The sequence below is a fragment of the Centropristis striata genome, chromosome 13, assembly GCF_030273125.1.
Source record: "Centropristis striata isolate RG_2023a ecotype Rhode Island chromosome 13, C.striata_1.0, whole genome shotgun sequence".
NCBI lineage: Eukaryota > Metazoa > Chordata > Actinopteri > Perciformes > Serranidae > Centropristis > Centropristis striata.
This window is the reverse complement of record NC_081529.1, coordinates 18,859,735-18,877,810: the sequence shown is the minus strand read 5'-3', so window position 1 is coordinate 18,877,810 and position 18,076 is coordinate 18,859,735. Positions and strand designations below refer to the sequence as shown.

The 18,076-nt window shown below is 40.7% G+C and overlaps 1 protein-coding gene across 1 annotated transcript in view; it reads left to right on the top strand.

Annotated features, from left to right (window-relative positions):
• The window catches only part of cacng2a (calcium channel, voltage-dependent, gamma subunit 2a), a 72,591-nt gene extending 57,559 nt beyond the window's left edge, over positions 1-15,032 (top strand). The window contains exons 3-4 of the mRNA XM_059347946.1: positions 11,594-11,734; positions 13,045-15,032. Coding sequence (XP_059203929.1) covers positions 11,594-11,734; positions 13,045-13,580 — 677 coding nt within the window. The 3' untranslated portion in view covers positions 13,581-15,032. The remainder of the gene's footprint in view (positions 1-11,593; positions 11,735-13,044) is intronic.
• The last annotated feature ends 3,044 nt before the right edge of the window (positions 15,033-18,076 follow it).

Below are 18,076 nucleotides of genomic sequence, written 5' to 3'. Positions count from 1 at the left end.
TTTGTTTATGCACATTGTTTCACACATTTTAACGCACTCGGCAGCTTCTCCCAGAGATGTTTTGTGGATGTTTGATGCCAGGGTTGATTAGGGAGGGGAAGGTGAAAGTTTGGGTTGAGGGGCAACAAGCCTCTTGGTCAGGACGAGGACGATGCAAGGGCTCAGTATTGAGGAAGAGGAGGAGGAGGAGGAGGTGTGGAGGGGATTAATAAGCGTTTGTAGTATTAAATCAATGTGCCTGGGAGCTGAGACACCTGATTAGCATGACCCTGTCCTGCACATCAGCACATTCTGGGCTGGGGGAGGCTGATTAAGAGCCAATGCTAATTTCCTCTCAACCCTGTCAATGAAAGAGAGAGGGAGAGAAAGTAAGAGAGACAGAGAGGGAGCAGAGAGACGTCTTTGTGGAGAGGACAGAGTGCATGTTCATCCACATGTACAGTACGTGTGTGGTGTTGCTGTTTGTGTTACTGTTTGTGTTATGTCCGTGCGTTTTTTTTAATGGATGTCAGTGAAATATAACAAGTCGAGGCTTAAGCTGTATAATGTAGTTTGCCATAAATGTGACCTTGTATTTTTTTAATAATTAATAATAGAAAGCAAAGAGCCACAGAGCCCGGTAGGCGTCATGGAAGACAAAAAATTAAAAAAGCAGCTGATTTAATAGTTTGTGCCCTTGATTTAGCATCAACGTATCACCTTCATGCCATTAGTGTTGCCTTGCATGTGCCCTTCACTCTCTGATTTGTTTTTTAAACGCAACATTACACAACAAACTTCAAGCTGAAGAGCGGAGGAGGCATAATATATGACATAAATTGAGAGTTAACTTCTGTTTTTGTTTTGCTTTTTCCTCCATGACACTTACCATGAAGTTACCTAAAGTTCAAACACAAAAAATCATTTTCACTCCTTCATGACATAAAACCTTCAGGATTGTGTCTCCTGTCGTCAGCTTTCCTCTAAAGTTCTGGCTTGAATCCCATGCCAGTTTTTGTTTGATGATGATGGTAGGCGAAATAAAACCAGAGATAAGTTCGTATATATTTGGTATGAAAATATAGAACTAGATGTTCTCCTCATTTTACCTCTTATATGTTATATTTACAACCAACATTTAAAATTATTCATTAAGTATGATTGTGGTTTTGAGAGTATATTTTAAAAATCTGATTTTATGTTTTTTTGCTTTTTTTTGTGATTAAAATGTTGATCCAGTAAGAATAAAATAATAAAATAAATAAAATAATTATCAGGTCATATAGGTGAGGCTGTGCAGAAAAAATGATACCAACATGGAATGGTAAACATAACAAGTGGTTTATACAGACAGAATCAAAAATCATAAATGGCCTCTGCTGATTCTCAACCATCTTTGTGTCATTGCAGTATGGGTTGTATTCATATGCAGATGAACAGTGTGCACCTTCCCTCCATGTTGCCAGCATCCAGAGCTCCCTGCTCATACCAGCAAAAGGTCATTAGTGGCACTTTTCGTGTCATCTTGTGGACTTTTGCTGGTGTGTGTGTGTGTGTGTGTGTGTGTGTGTGTGTGTGTTTCTTGGTGTTCTGGGAAATCAGAGTGAGTCTTAGTTGCAGTGCATGAAACTAAATATTCAGATTATTTACTATCTGTTACTCCGGTTGCATGGGTGCAGCCACGGTGGCATTGAGGAGGACGAGCTGCTGCAGAAGCCACAGGCCTGCATGGGTGTTGAGTCTCATTAAGTTGTTTGTCAGCCAGCGCTGAAGAGTGCCAGCGCTCAGACACCAGCCTGAGCTGCAGCCGTGCCAATCAATACAGTACACACAGTATCCGCTCTCACCCTGTGTCTCTGGGAGCAGGTTGGCACGCACGCTGGCAGGACGACAGCGATGGGCGGGGCTAATCGGCCTTCATCACTCATTACTACAGCTCCTCCTGCCCCGGTGCAGCCACCAACAGGCCGGGCGGAGCCACATACTGTCTGTGCAGACATGGAGGAAATTCAGAGTTTCTTATAGATAATATTACGATGGAATAAAGGTCTCTAATTAACACATTTGTTTGTTTAAACTGTATGAAAATCAAATTAGCTTAAAGTTGTGTTTTTAAGGAGAGCCAGGCTAGCTTTTCCCCATTTCCAGCTGACCAGCTTCATATTTACCCTACAGACATCTCTTATTTAACTATTAGTAAGACACTAAATAGGCACATTTCCTACAATGTTGAACTATTTATTTAATACAAGATTCATTGCTCATTTGAAAAGCAATCTCTGTATTGTATTTTTACATTTGTCATTAGTTAAAAAGGAATTCATCTTTTTTTGACACAAATTAACAGAAAAAGACCCTTAAAGGCGGTCTTTAATGAAAATTCCATAATAACATTTCAGCATTTTGTTATTCAAGTTGTTTGAGAGAAAACCAGACTTCTGCTCCTCCTCTTGACTCTGTCAACGATGTTATCTGAGGTAACATCACTTACCTTCCGCGTGTCACGTTTTACATTACTGACATAACGTCACTTCGACTACACACGTTGTCCTCGTAACAACCTCACGTGTGATAACATTCAAAGCGGGTGTGGATTCTCAAAATAAACAGTTTTGGAAGTTTATTTGAGCCATAACTTGTAGAGTCTCGCATCGTCTCTGTAACTACTCTTCTCTCCCTACGTGTGTGTGTGTATGTGTGTGAAGGATCAGGGAAACCAAATAGTGTCAATATTCAGTGTTCTTGCTCAATAAAATAAAGTCGATGAGATTTCCGCCATCTGGGGGAAAGTAAACTCGTGTGCCAATTCACTAATTTTCGGTTTACTGACAGAAAAACAACCAGTGACAGTGGTGGCAAACAGAAACATGTCAGTCATCACAAGCAAACTGTGTAAAAAGAATTCAGTGAGGATATTGAGAAAAGATTTTAATTTAGTCTTTTTCTCTTCAAAGATTCTCTCTAAACTTTCTCTCAGCTTTATATTATTTGTACTATAAATGTAAATGTAGATACATTACACTCTGGAAGAAAAATGCACTTTTTACTGTACTGCACTACAATTATTTGACAGCTTTAGTCACTTAAAAATGTAAGGTTATTGTACACAAAATGTAGCGACAATAACAGCTGAGTGGCTTTGCGATTAAGCAATTAACAAAAACTTTCCTTCTAATAATTGTAAGAATTGTAATGCCTCCGTAATAATGTTGAGGTGGACTGTGAAAGTGTCACTTTGGGCTCTAGTTATCTGTGACAACATTTCTCACTATTTTTACAAACCAAACAATCAATCGATCAATGAAGAAAATAATCTGATCATTCCCTAAAGAAAATGGTTCAAAATTATCCTCACTTCAAAGAACTGCAACTCAAGTAAAATCCTCCTTGTAAGAAAAATCTAATGATATAATGTGTACTCGTATAAATGTTATATACACCGAAATACCACATTTTCTCTGGATTGAATACTTTTACTACGACCGATGATTCATAATAGCAATTGTGAATGATTTAGATTTACTAGATTAAAAACAAGCCAGCCTCCAGAAAGTATGAAAATAACAAATTAGCTTGCTAATAATCTGAAAACTGCTATTTTGCTGTAGCCTTATGCTAATGATATGGAAAGCTCCCACCACACAAGTTGGTGTTACTTTAATGAGTCCCATGGATCCCATCCACAGACACTGACTGAAGCATCAATTACCCTATTGCTTAAGCTAGGTAAAGACAACAGAAGAGCATCGAGTATCTCTGTACGCAGATGATTTATTAATGTATGTATCAGACCCTGTATCAAGCGCCCCCCATGTGATCCATGCGTTGAGGAGATTTGGTGCTTTTTCTGGGTACAAATTTAATTTTAGCAAAAGTGAATGTTATCCTGTTAATGACCTGGCTCTTCGAATACAACACAATGCTCTACCGTTCCAAATGTCTAGGAATGGCTCACCTCCAGCCTTCCCATCTCTATCTCTCAATACACCAACAATCCAGTAGTCATGAATACCCTCAAAGTATGGTCTCAATTTAGACGTAACTTCAGGTTTAATAATCTTCTCCATCTAAGTCCCATACAAAATAATCACATTTTCCTCCCAGCTAAATCAGACTCAGAATTTACTCTCTGGCAAAGACAAGGCATTTATAAATTAAAAGATATGTATATAAACATTTTCGTGAGCTTTGATAACTTATCACATAAATTTGGCCTTCCTTGGTCGAGCCTGTTTCGATATTTCCAAGTCGGCCACTTTCTTCAGCATCATGTCCCCAACTTTCCATACATATCATCACCTTCTGGTTTAGATGCTTTGTTAGAAATTACTTTCAGCTTTAAATGACTTATTTCAAGATTCAATAACTGTATATCTTCTTTTAAAAATACAACTCTTGTAAAGATCAAGGCAGACTGGTTGGATGAGCTGGGAGAAGACTTGGAGGAAGACATTTGGGAAGGCGCTCTACTGAGAGTGAATGGCAGCACCTCATGTGCCAAATTAAGCACAATACAGTTTAAGATCTTACATCGCATTCACTACTCCAACGTCAGACTTGCTAAAATATTCCCTAACAGATGCAAACTGCGACAGGTGTCTAAACACTCCTGCTGACCTAGCCCATATGTTTTGGTCTTGCTCAGCCCTAGCATCCTATTGGTCTGCAATCTTTAAAACACTGTCAGAAGCTCTTAATATTGACCCATGGCCATATTTGGAACAACAGGCAGAAGATATTCTACAATAAGGAAAATATATAAAAACATCATTGCTTTTACAACACTGCTTGCACGCAGAATAATTTTATTACATTGGAAATCTAAAAATCCACCTAGTGTGTCTCTGTGGTTTAATGACCTAATGTAGTTCATACAGTTAGAGAAAATAAAATACACTCTCAGCGGATCTAGGGGTAAATTATTTTCTGTTTGGGATCCAGTGCTGGCATACTTGGGTAAACTTAAGACCACTTAGCAGCCCTCTAGCATTAGCATTTACACTTGTGATATTCATCCATGTGAACTGTAGTACATGACATCAGCAATAGTGAGCCTATGTTTTTGTGTTTTTCCATACTACAATTTTTTTAAAATTTTTTATCCAATATCCCTGTCCAAATGAAAACTGGACTCATGCTTCCTCTGGGACATGAGGAGTTAGCAGACCGCTTCTTGTCACCTGACAGGGGGAGTTTCCCCAGTAGGACGTAGCCTGGGAGGATCACGTTTTTCCCACTGGTTCCTCTCCCTCCCATCAGGCGCCCCGACCGACCAGAGGGAGGCAGTATATAGTATAAAAACAATGCATGTTTTTGTGATGCTCCACAAACTCCACACAGACACTAACCAGCCCCACGGCGAGAGCGCTACCAACTGCTCCACCGTGCCCCCTTTCCTTACTATAAGTATAAGTATTATTATTACATTACATTATTACTACATGTTTTGGGTGGTGGGGAGAATTCATACAAAAAACAAAAATAATTATGTGAGCATTGGTCCAAGTTTTCTTTTGTGAACGTTGTATTTATGTACATGTCCTGTACTATCAGTGCTCAATAAAAATAAATGTTTAAAATTGTAAGCAGCCATTATTAAGTCAAAGACCGAGTTCAGAGCTGAAACGATATCCGACTGGGTGTCACATGAACGCGGGTGTTGCTGGGGGAAGAAACAGAAGATGTGGCGCTCTCTGTGATCGCGACCTCGACCCAAATCAAAACAGCGACCTCAGTACTAATCACAGGGCTCCCTAGAGCCTCCTTTCATGTGGGCCGAGGCTAGGTTCTTCAGAAACACAAGACGCCGCAGAGGTCGCCGCTGTCATTAGCTATAAGCACCGAGGTCAAAGCTTTCATTTGGACAGGGTCGTTGTTTCCCAGCAGCTGCAGGTTGACAGAGTTTTACCACACAGGAGCGTCACCGCGGCTTTTACTCAGGACTCAAGACATACCAACAGCTCGAGGGTCACCCTGGCTGTGATCATCGCCACTCACCAGCCTTCCTCTGAACACTCTACAGTTAATGACTGTAACTAAAGTTGCACCACAGAAAAGTTTTGAAAGGCTTTTTTTTTCATATTTAAGCACAAAGTTAACAGAAAATTAGCTCCACTATGAGCAGCTACAAGAGTCAAATACTTCTTACACAATGATGCATCAGTATCAACAATCTGATGTCAAATGGGTTCAAATGTGACCTTGAAATCTTGTTCTCGGATAGTAGAAATTAAATTATTACCTACTTCAAGATTAAAATTTATGAAGGTTGTTTTTTATTTTTTAGCTTTTAATTGACATTATCTGTCATTGGATACAGCATGGAAGTGGCATGAGCTTCTGAAACAAGTAGAAAAAAGCATTTAATTTCATGTCTGTGTGTGTGCGCTTCTGTGCATCAGTCAGAAACATTCAATGTGTCAGAGATTGCTGACATTATCAGCCAACAGCTGATGCTAATGAGAGGTCATATACAACAGATCTATATATTTGTCTCACACTGTGCAGCACCGTTAGACAGAGTATGATGGACCTGTTCCCGCAGTAACCCGTCCACAGCAGAGACTCGTCCCCGTCTATCTGTCAGCCTGTCAGTCTCTCTGCCTGCGTCCCCCAGGGGTGCTGCTGTGCTTAAACATCCCTCCAGGCGGGATCCAAAACTCTGACAGCGGATCCTTAAAGGATGGAGAGTGAAGATGTGAAACCTCCTGAATGTGTTGAAAAAGGATTGATTTTAAATAGGTGTCCTTTCAGATAGAAGCTGCCTCGGGGCGTAGTTATTGTCCCCGCTAGCAGCTTCCATCACAGGCCCGGCAACAAGCTGCTCGGACACACGGCTGTCTGAGCTCCATACGCACACTCTGTCATTGTGATGCAGAGTCCTGACATGAAAGATCTGCAGCCAGGTAGAGCCAAACCCAAGGAAAGCAAACCTGATCCCAGAGAAGGCCTTGCAGAGTTCTCATGTCTTTAGATTTAACATGTTTTTAAGGAGTTCAAATAATATATGCCTCATAAGATGAATGCTGTTATAATACTTAATATTATTTTGCTAACCACTGGGGTTGATTATTGGCAAGAATCTGGCAGCACGATACATATCATTAATATTAGAAAAACGTTCCTCCATAAAACCTCCCTATGCATAACATTTAAGTATCATTTGCATTTATCATAGGAGTAACATCAAACATCATAGCACTACTTTATGTGCAACCAATCCTTGCAGGTAAAAATAAAAAAAGGTGTTTGAGAATTGATCACAAAACATAATATCAATATACTGGGGATTATTCTGATATTTGTGGCAGCACTGACTAATTGGATTATAATAACTTTGCACTTGCAACTTCTGTTGTAAAGTACAGGGAAATGAGACCGCAGGAAAATAGTGTTGTTGTATTTTAAAAGCATTTTTGTACATTTTCTTCATCATAGACAATAGAGAGACGACAGAAAATCAAGGAGGAAGATGCAAGTCTGCAGCCAGACAGAAACCCAGGGATGTTGAAGATTTTTCTTTTTATAGTTTTTGAAATTACACAATTTGATTGACTACTGAGGTACCAAGGGGAAATTTAGATTATATAAACTGAGACAAATGGTTTCAGTGCTATAAATAAATTCAGTTGTTTTTTAAATTGCAACATTATGTTTTTAGCATTTATTATTTTTGCACAATTACAGCTGCTCCTATATTAGATGTACAGCAAATATTTACTGCATGAGGCTGTGTACCATTATAATGGTTTGGAAACAGCTTTCAGAAATAAAACTGCTGTTAGTTTGGACCAAAATTAAACACATCCCCTGTGATATTTTTGGCTAAATACTGACTACAATGAGATCAGATTTAGTGAATATGCTAAATTGCATCTTTGTAATCAGGTTTAAAGTCCTACAACTGAGGTGTGATTTATATGATCCCGTGTTAAAGTTTGAACCCTTTTCTCTCCATATTTGTCTGCACCAAAACCTCTCTGCGGTATCACCTTGAGATCAGGCCCTATTAAACAGCCCTTCTGTCAACAATCAATAAATTTGGCCTGGCCCTCTGTCCCTCTATTGTCTCTGTAAATGCAGGTGATGGATGAAAAAGTGCGCCGGTGCCCTCTCTCAGGTAATGTGCTGTGAACGACCGTGTCAATATCTTCAGGGTTAACGGGACAGAGGGACGGAGGGGGTGAATTTAGGAAGAGTGATGCATTTAGAGCGGGACACAGGAGCAGGGTCACCTCTCAGGACAACTTAATATTTAATCAACTTACCTCACCGGTAACCCTAAACCCCACAATCCCCTCTGGTCGGCAAGGAGACAAGTGGGAGGGGGGGAGGGCGAGACGACACTTTATCTCTCAAACTGACTGAGTGAGAATTAAGTGAGAGATGGAAAGAAAGAGAAAGGAAAAATTTGCTGGGTGACAAAGACGACGAGACGCGTGCAGCAGACAGAGACAGACAGACAAAAGAAAGATGGAGGACGGCGAGTAAAGTCTTCTCCATAACACAGATTGGAGCTCAGTCAGCGGGGCAGTTTGAGTCAAGGTTAAAGAACGTGATAAGCACATCATAATGCTGAGTGATGACAGGAGGAGCACAGGTGAGACAGGGAGCAGAGACGCTACTGTGTCGGGTCAGAAAAACATTCATAAAGCTGCTTGCCACTGATGCAAAACGCTCTGTAGCTTATAAAACACACAGCTCTGTTGTTACTGAGACAAGTTAAAAGGTTTTATACACAAGATAGAAAAGCTAATGTATATATAATAATTATAATAAATAAATAAAATAATACAATATATATCTGTCCCTGAGGTCAGAAGCTGCCAAAAAAATAAAAAATAAATAAATAAAAAATAACTCAAAATATATATTAATATGTCATAAGCATTAAGCATTGCTTTAAAATATTTTTATTTATTGCTGCATATATTTTAAAAAAAATGTTTATTTTTTATTTTTTTATTGGTGAATAAATATTTATTTATTTTTGTGGGGGTGAATTAATACCAAGGTAAATAAATAAAGAAGCAAGGACAGCCGAAAAAGTAGGATGATTAAACCAATGCTTCTTATATTCACCAACATTTTAATTTCATTTTCTCACATCATATCACAACATGACTGCATTAAAAGTTACAGGATATTACAGAAAATAAAATGTGTTTAATCTTCTCATGCCGGCATGAAGCTGGCGCTCCTTGAAGCGTGAGCGAGCCACCAAGTTGTTTGTTGATGTGATGAATGATAAATGCACCGCGTTGCACTTGTGTACCGCTTTTCTGCCTTAATGGACAAAGGGCTTTACCTCTCAGTCACACACAATGCATTCCCATCGGAAACTATTTGGGGTTCAGTATGTTGTTCTCTGAGATTTTACCTGTGGACAGGAGGAGCTGGTGTCAAACCTTGTGATTAGTGGGCGACCTGCTTCATTGAAACAATTGTGAAGTGCTCTTCGGTCATAACTGGGGGTTAAAAAAAAGTACAGTTACAGACTTTCCTCACAGGACAGGCTGAGCTTAGCCAATCAATGCAGTATATAAGTTATGCTATTGTTATTACCTTCATAAATGAGGTTATGTTGAGACTCAAACTGATCCATGAAAGGGCCGCTGTTCTAACCAAGCAGAAACACACCAGTTTGGATCAGTTTGACACCCTGCATTAAATGTTGGAGATTTGAATTGGCGGATGGATACAAAATTGATATATCACCTTCTTTAACATTAAGATATTGGCCATTTGTGTGGTGTCAGAATAATCATAAAAAACGACAACCCATGATGCTTTCTAAGTAAATGTAGCTGCTAAGTTTTGCCAATTTATAGATAATTTCAAGGTAAATAATCTAAACCAGGATGTTTTACCTATCTTAAGACTTAGGCTCCTTTTTAATTTAAAAAACTAAAAAATAGTTTGTCTGCCTGAACCTAAAAAAAAAAGAAAGTGAAATATATGGTGATCTGCCATAGAATGGGCTGATAACAACCTCCTACAACTTCTAGTTGAAGGAGGCCACGATAAATGCTTGATCAATGGTGTGATGACGTCCAAATCAGGTGCCAAATGGTGGAGTTACAACGGTCCATCGTTGATGCTATGGGCCCAGATAGACTTTTCGCATAGACTTACATTGTGAAAGAGATGTCTATAAATCAGCAGACAAAGGTTTTTGAACTCAACGACCCTGTGGAATGGCTTGTCTCTCATGATGATCGCCATGATTTGATTCATTCAGTCTAATAACATTTGGAAAGTCTAGAAGAGCTAGCCATATGCACTGAAGTTGAACTTTTTTTGGCTTCATGCGCCACTGAATGAAGTCCCTGCCTCCAAATCTGTATCCAGTTCCCTTCATCCATCCATGGTCTCGATGTGGTTACCGTGGAGAGCTCAGCGGAGGGCGAGCGATGATCCAGCCAGCCGTGGCCACCGCTTGGCGCTCTCCTCCACTGCAGCTGTTGACTGCGGCCTATCAGCCTGTAGGCTCAGGGTGGCTTTCCCACTGAGCCAGGGCCGGGCGCCACAAAGCCTCAGGGTGTTATGGAGGGGTAGAGGATAAGTGAATCCCTGTTAGAGAGAAGGGGGGAGCGATGAATGGCAGCAGGTAGGCAGGCAGATGGGCCGCCAGGAGCCCCGGCAGGGTCCCTGCGGAGCTGCAGGCGGCCGAGTTCAGCACAGAGCCACCCAGCCCGGCGTCAGCACTTTGGGGAGAAGCTGGGAAAGTGCTGAGGCGGCAGCCACGTGGGGAGATGAGGTGAAGTGGTGAAAATTTAACCAGCCTGATGAAAGTTTAAGTGTGCATGTTAAACAGGGGAGAGGGGGAGGAGGGAGGAAGGGAGGATAGCTGGAGGTGAATTGAAAAATGTTCAGGTTTCGGAGACTTCATTGTTTCCTAAAAACTGTCTCAAACTACACTAGGACTCTGGGTTTACCAGACACCTCGTGGTGTAGCTCTTTTCTGACCCTGGCTTGACCTCAGAGGTGATATTATATCCTTTTTCCAGCTTTTGCTTCTTGATAATTAGCTGCAAGGACGCTGTTTTGCTTCAAGGACACAGGGCTGCCTGCCTCTGCACTGCGGCCCAACTGATATACATGCCAGAGCCCCGTAGCACTCGTGTGTTGACTGCCATTCACATGGGGCTTCAAAAAGCAGCCAGTTAGCTCTGCTGTCTGCGGAGAAGTGTGCAGAGAGAAAGAGAGAGAGAGAGAGAGAGAGAGAGAGAGAGAGAGAGAGAGAGAGAGAGAGAGAGAGAGAGAGGGCGAGGGCGAGTGAAGCGGTGTGATTACATAAGGTTGGGTAACAGGCTTACTGTGGGGATACACACTCACTAGACAGTGTTGATGGAGTCTTTCACAGGCCTGATGGGGTGTTGATTAGGATGTGCTCACACACAAGGAGCAGATGCTGAAATGGATTCTAATGTGCTTTTCTCTCTTTGTTTCAACACTTCTTTCATCTCCGCCATTTCCCCTCCTTATTTGTCCCCCCCCCCCCCCTTTCTCCCCCCCGTTGGCTGTTCTCCTCAACACCCAAAATCACATCCCATTCTCCCTTCTCGCACTCATTCCCCTCCTTTTTTCCTTTCCATCCTCTGCTGATTTCCAGGTGCGGTGCGAGCCTCCAGCATCTTCCCCATCCTCAGTGTCATCCTGCTCTTCATGGGAGGCCTGTGTATAGCTGCCAGTGAGTTCTACAAGTCACGCCACAACATCATCCTCAGCGCAGGAATCTTCTTTGTGTCTGCAGGTGAGTCGAATCATTTCAATGTGCAAACACCTCTGGTGTCTTTCACAGATGTTATTATTAGACAATAATACAGACACTAACCTCCAGTGCTGGAAAGTAACTTAGTACATTTATTAAAGCACTGGACTTAATTGGTACTTTTATTTTCATTTTATGCAACTGTATAATATTTTAATGTAAATTGTGCCTGCAGAGTCTGGAAAAAATGCAGCCACATCAGCAATGAATTTGAAGTGGAGTTAAGTCATTTTTAAAAAACAGAAGAAATGAACGTGAGCTATAGAAGACCAGAATTTGGTCTGATTTATACCAGAAGTCAAGCTAAATTGGGGGAAAAAAATTTCTTTTTTCTAACCTAATATTATTAGCAATTTTTGTGGCTCAAGGCATCACACTGATTAATTCATATTGGTATATCATTAATTAGACATATTTTTAAATGTAGTTAATATATTTCCACATTTTCACACTGTACCTTTCATGATAAAAAAACAAACAAAAAAAACGTAATTCTGTCAATGATGCCTTTTTTCTTGTCACATTATTTGGGCTTTACCGATTAACGGTCACTGTTGCTAGGCAGATTTCGCCTTTAGACAGAGCCAGGTTAACCGTGTCCAGTCTTTATGCTAAGCTAAGCTACGCTAACTGGCAGCTTACTGTGGGTTAATATTTAACACACAGACATGAGAATTGTATAATTTCTCACTTTCTGCCAGATGTCAAATCAGTCTTTTAAGAAGTTGTTATTTTGTGATTAACGTTATATATCACCACATGAATCCTAAAGGCTGTCTCTTGTACAGCAGCTACAAGTCTCTTCTTATTCTTCCCTCTCTTGTCCTCTTTTCTTTTCTCTTGATCCTGTTGCTGGGCTAAAAGCCATCCATTGGGATTCATCTCTAAAAATATTGTGTCCCTGACACACTTTCCCTACAATCCATCTTCCCAGATATACCATGTCAAACATTTCTCCATGTGTGAACAAGTCAAAGGATATATATATGTGTGATGATGTATGATGGGACTTGGATTAAACTGTCCCAAATGATGTGCATCAAGAACTGAAGCTGACTTGTTTCTGGCTGCGAGGGCAGAGATCAGGAGTCTCAGATCCGTCATGTTGGATGGAGGATTAGAACAATGTGTACAGGACATGAATCAGGACATGTTCTGTATGATGCTGCGTATTTATTTCAGCATACACTAAAAATAACTACGAGCTCATCCTGACTGATACTTTGTCTTCTTTTATTTGTCCCTTTACCCATGAACCCATTACCCATAACCCTCCCCTCCCGCCCCTTCAGGCCTGAGCAACATCATCGGGATCATCGTGTACATATCAGCCAACGCGGGGGACCCTTCAAAAAGCGACTCGAAGAAGAACAGCTACTCTTATGGCTGGTCCTTCTACTTCGGCGCCCTCTCCTTCATCATGGCTGAGATGGTGGGCGTCTTGGCCGTGCACATGTTCATCGACCGCCATCGACAGCTCCGGATAGGGGCGCGCGCAGCCGACTACCTCCAAGGCTCGGCCATAACACGGATCCCCAGCTACCGCTACCGCTACAGACGTCGCTCGCGCTCCTCTTCCCGCTCCACGGACCCGTCACACTCCCGCGACACCTCGCCAGTGGGCCTCAAGGGCTTCAGCGCGCTGCCATCTACGGAGATTTCCATGTACACGCTGCCCCGGGACACGCTCAAGTCCTCCGGCACGCCCACCGCCACCTACAACTCGGAGAGGGACCACAACTTCCTGCAAGTCCACAACTGCATCCAGAAGGACCTGAAAGACTCGAGCCAGACCAACACAGCGAACCGCCGCACCACGCCGGTATGAGGGAGTCGACACAGGCCAGGGCGGCCTGGCGGAGACCAGGAGACACCCTGTGGGTGCAGTACGCCCCAGGAGGAGATGGATTTCCATGTTTATAGACATTTGTTCTTTTTGTTCAGCTGCATGACTTTTCCATTACCATTGTTGAGAGCGTTTCAACAAGTCTTCTGTGTCCCTGGATTGAATGGCAGAACAGTGCGAATCGGTCAGCGTGTCCCAAGAGAATGAGAGCTGTCATTCTTCTGTGCAGGGTTTGTTTATGAGGTTTGGGGCACTGAAAGGGAGGGAGGGAGGGAGGGAGGGCATTTATGAGACAAAGATTTCATGATTTCATAGCCCTTTGGTTTGACAGTTTTGCCCCATGAGTTCGGTTGGAGCGACAGGTCAAGCTCCCCCTTCAGCAAGCCGGCCGCTCAGATAAACACCTCTTTTATTTATTGACTCATTTGTTCATTTTTTGCATTAAAACTGTGAATTGTTACAGTTTGGGATTCAGTAAGAATTAGCCCAATCTGTAATCTCTAACAAAGGTACTATATATATATATATGTATTACTTTTATAAATAAATTATTACGTTAATAATCAAGAGTTACAGACCGAAGCAAAAAAGAAAAAAAACAAGTTAACTAAACCAAGTGCTGTTGGAAAGAGGAGAAAAGACTCTTTGAAGGTTGAGAACAAGAGAAGGTGCTTTAGGTAGCAGCAGTACACAGCGGCAGACAGTAGAATAATATCTATTCTTTTAATAGAACCTTCTCGTCTTTTTCTCAGTCCCTGTTCGCTTTCTTTTTTGGGGGGGTCGTATACGGGAGAGCTGAACCCCTTTAACAGAAAGAGCCAACGAAAGGGGTCAAAGTTCACAAAGACTCCAAACACGACTTCTACAAAATAAAAAAGGAAGGAGCAGAGGGGAAGGAAAAGAAGAGGACGCCAAACAAACACAAAAATTAAAAAACAAGTTAAATATGAAATAGTACAAGAGAAGCTAAGTGACTCACAATTTCAGAAATTAAATGCATGCTATAAAATTACAGCAAATCTGCTCTTGAGAAACTTAAGTTTTAAAGGTTAATAATTATAAGGGGAAAAAAAGCAAAGACGCTAAAGTATTAATGTTTTCATGTGTATTTTTCTTATGTTTTCTTTTTTTATTTATTTAGTTAATTTTATCTTATTGCTTCTGTGAGACAAACCAAACAATCTACATTGAACTAAACTGCTTTTTTAAATGGTTTGGTTTTGATTTCTTTATAAATATATAAATATATGTATGTATGTATGTATTTTATTTTCTGAAAACTCACACAGCCTTAGTCATTTCTTTGTTTCTTTTGATTTTTAATGTGTTGTTCAAATTGAAAAATGAAATCTTTAAAGGTGCCAAAACCGAATGATCCTATACTTGGATGCATCAAGTCCTGATGAATAAAATACGAACCCTAGGGGGAACAAATCACCACGTTTCACTGCGTGTCTCTCACACACTTTACTTAACAACACCTTTTTCTCTTCAATCCATCACATCATCATATCTGCACAGCTGTTTTTCTCTTTACGGACAAGAAAAAAAAACGAACAAGGTCCGTCTTCATGGTGAGCTGCAGAGTAATGAGCACTTTTTAGTTTTACATTGTTTTATTTTGAAGGATTTAGGAGGCCAAAAGAAGAAGAGTGAATCCAGTGTCTTACAGGGGAAAAAAGTCAATCTCAGAGTCTAAAACAGAACTCTGAACTCAATGTCCTCTTGCTTGCTTTTTTTCCTTCATCTGTTTTTGTTTTGTTTCATATTTACATCACATGACAAACTTCTCCTCAGACAACCAACACCATTTGCCGAAGAAGACCAGGAGAAGAAAAAGAAAGTAAAGGTAGGGTTAAGGACAAGTAAAGTTGTAGTTGTGTGTGTGCAATTGTGAGAAGTAAGTTCTCACAATTGCACATTTTTTAGGGTTTAGAATTTTCCAATAGATATATCGATAAATTAATAGATTGACAGGGACGTTTCTGGTAAAAATACAGCATTTGATTGATATTTGGCCAAATTTCAGGGTCTCAAACATAAAACAGAATCAAAAATATAGCAGGTAAGACAGGCCACAGACACTATTTTTTAATGAAGAGTGTTGCCATGTTTGTTATTTATGTCTTGCAAATCTGGTATTTCTGTATGGTCTGACTTCTCTGCTGCGCCTTAAAACCTCCAGTAACACAGACAAGTATGTGAATAATGCAATAAAGCAAGTATATCTTGTGTATATCTGTATAAATGTGAACAGTTATAACAGACGGCCTCTCCTCAGAGGCATTCATGGTGTTTGCTCTCAGCTGTAAGTGACAGAAGCAGTTGTGTGAAGAATGAGAGACACTGCCTTATCAAACTTGACCAATTACTGCATAAAGTTGGCATGCTTGTTGGATTATCAATTTCAGACCCAGACTCCCTACTTCGTACACAGGAAAGTTGACAGAAAGAAACTCTTTACGGTTAGAAGTAGGGAAAACATTCGTCAGTGAGGGTCCTCACAAGTATAGCAATATAAATGTGTGTGTACTCTTATAGTCCTACAATAGTGAGAACGGATTTGAGAAAGAAATGGAATGACGAAATGCTTTTAGTTTCAGGCTTGAAAATGGCCAATTGTTCCAGACACTCAATATCGACACAAAAATATTGGCTTTTTGGCAACTTCACTCTGAAATATGTTGGCATCAGCCCTCATACAGCCATAAAAATAAGAGCTGAGTTGTCAGACATAAAACCCTGTGTGCTCTGCTGAAAGCACGGCCTCTGCCTGCTGTTGTAAAAGAGTGATAACACGCTGTAATCGACCGCTGGGCCAGTACTGGCCCTGAAATGCCTGACAAAACATCCAAAAGTGTGAGTGTGTGTAAATGGATTAATAGTCTTCATGCCAGTTTACAAGTATAGGACATTACAATTTTTATTTTTGTATTTTGTAACCCACTTATTTATCACCCGATTGGGCGCCACCTCGTCTGTCAGTGAGGATGGATTCACCTACAACAAAATGTCTTTCAAAGAGACACGTACCAGGAGGAGACTCAAAAAACAAAAAGAAACATCAAACAACCACAAAGAGACACAAAAATCTACAGAGAGACAAACAGATTGACAAAAAGATGCAAAACAGTTGCAAAGAGACACAAAGGACAAAATACCAAGACTAAAATCAATTACATGACACAAAACGATGACCAAAAATACCATAAAGAGACTCAAAAATAAGGGGATATGCGTAACAACAAGAAGCCTCGTAGAAAGCGGCATATAAGACACAGACAGTCTCAGCATCTCTCTATTCCTGAGAAAGAAACACAGGTTTGCAGTTACACCAGTTGGTTTATTCTAAAGAGGACATCCAACACCTTTCTGCACGGCCGCCCTAAAAGCACTGCTCTCAAGGCTGAAGTGCTCAAAAATGCAGATATACAAGACAAATCTATTTGAGAGACAAAAGGGGTTCATCCTGCAGGAGTTTGTTTTATGCATGTGTTGAGTGCTTCCTAGAAAAACACTAAATAAGTCAAATAAAGGGATTCACAGTTCTGTTGGATAGCATGTACGTGACGGTATGTGCCTCCCCAAGTTTAGAAGCCAGCAGATCAAATAAGAGAAAGTTTCTATTAGAAAAAGTACTGAGATCCTAATTTGCCATTATCTGAGTTCACTGACACAAGCCGCTCTCCATAAATGTAAAGGGGGAAAAATATGTCAACGTAGCAGTCTAAATGAATAGGGCTTTTTTTTATGTATAGCCATCTTTATTCAGAATTCATAAGCAGAAATCATTTTACAACCCCGGATTACATTAAAGAGAAAGTGTGTGCATGTGTGTGTGTTGGGGACGAGGCTTGGAGATACTGGCTTTCTCATAAAGCAGCACCTGGCCTCGGTGCAGCTGTTTGAATCTCAATTTTTTAATATGTTTTAGGAATGAATAATTTGTTTTTTTCTGTCCCAACTCGCCTCCTCTCAGGTATATCCTCCCCATTTCGTCTTTTGTCTCATAACTTGGAGACAGCAGGTTTAGGTCTGTAAAACAATACATTCACTATGCTATTACAGATTGGGAGGGATAGGACAAGTTGTTTCTTATTTGGGGAGTTGTTAATCTTTAAAGCCACTACAGGGACCTTTAATGTTGTGTTATTTTGGCCCTCCTGCGGATGATCTTGATCTGGCTAATGTTTTATGCAATTTTTCTATTTCAAAACAATGCATTCTCAGCTCACCAGATATCACAGCTTGGTCACTGCCTCCTGGTGTCAGATACAGGCCCTCAAGCCTCCGTTTTAGATGTGATACTATGCATGTTACATTTTTGGTAATACTAACAGTACAGATGTTGCCAGATCTTGCAAGCTGCTGTTGAGACTGAGACAGATCTCAGACTAAGTTAATTTTCTCCTAATATGTCAGTCAGAAAAAAGAGAATTTTTGTGTATGAATGATCAGAAGACATGTGGCCTGTTAAA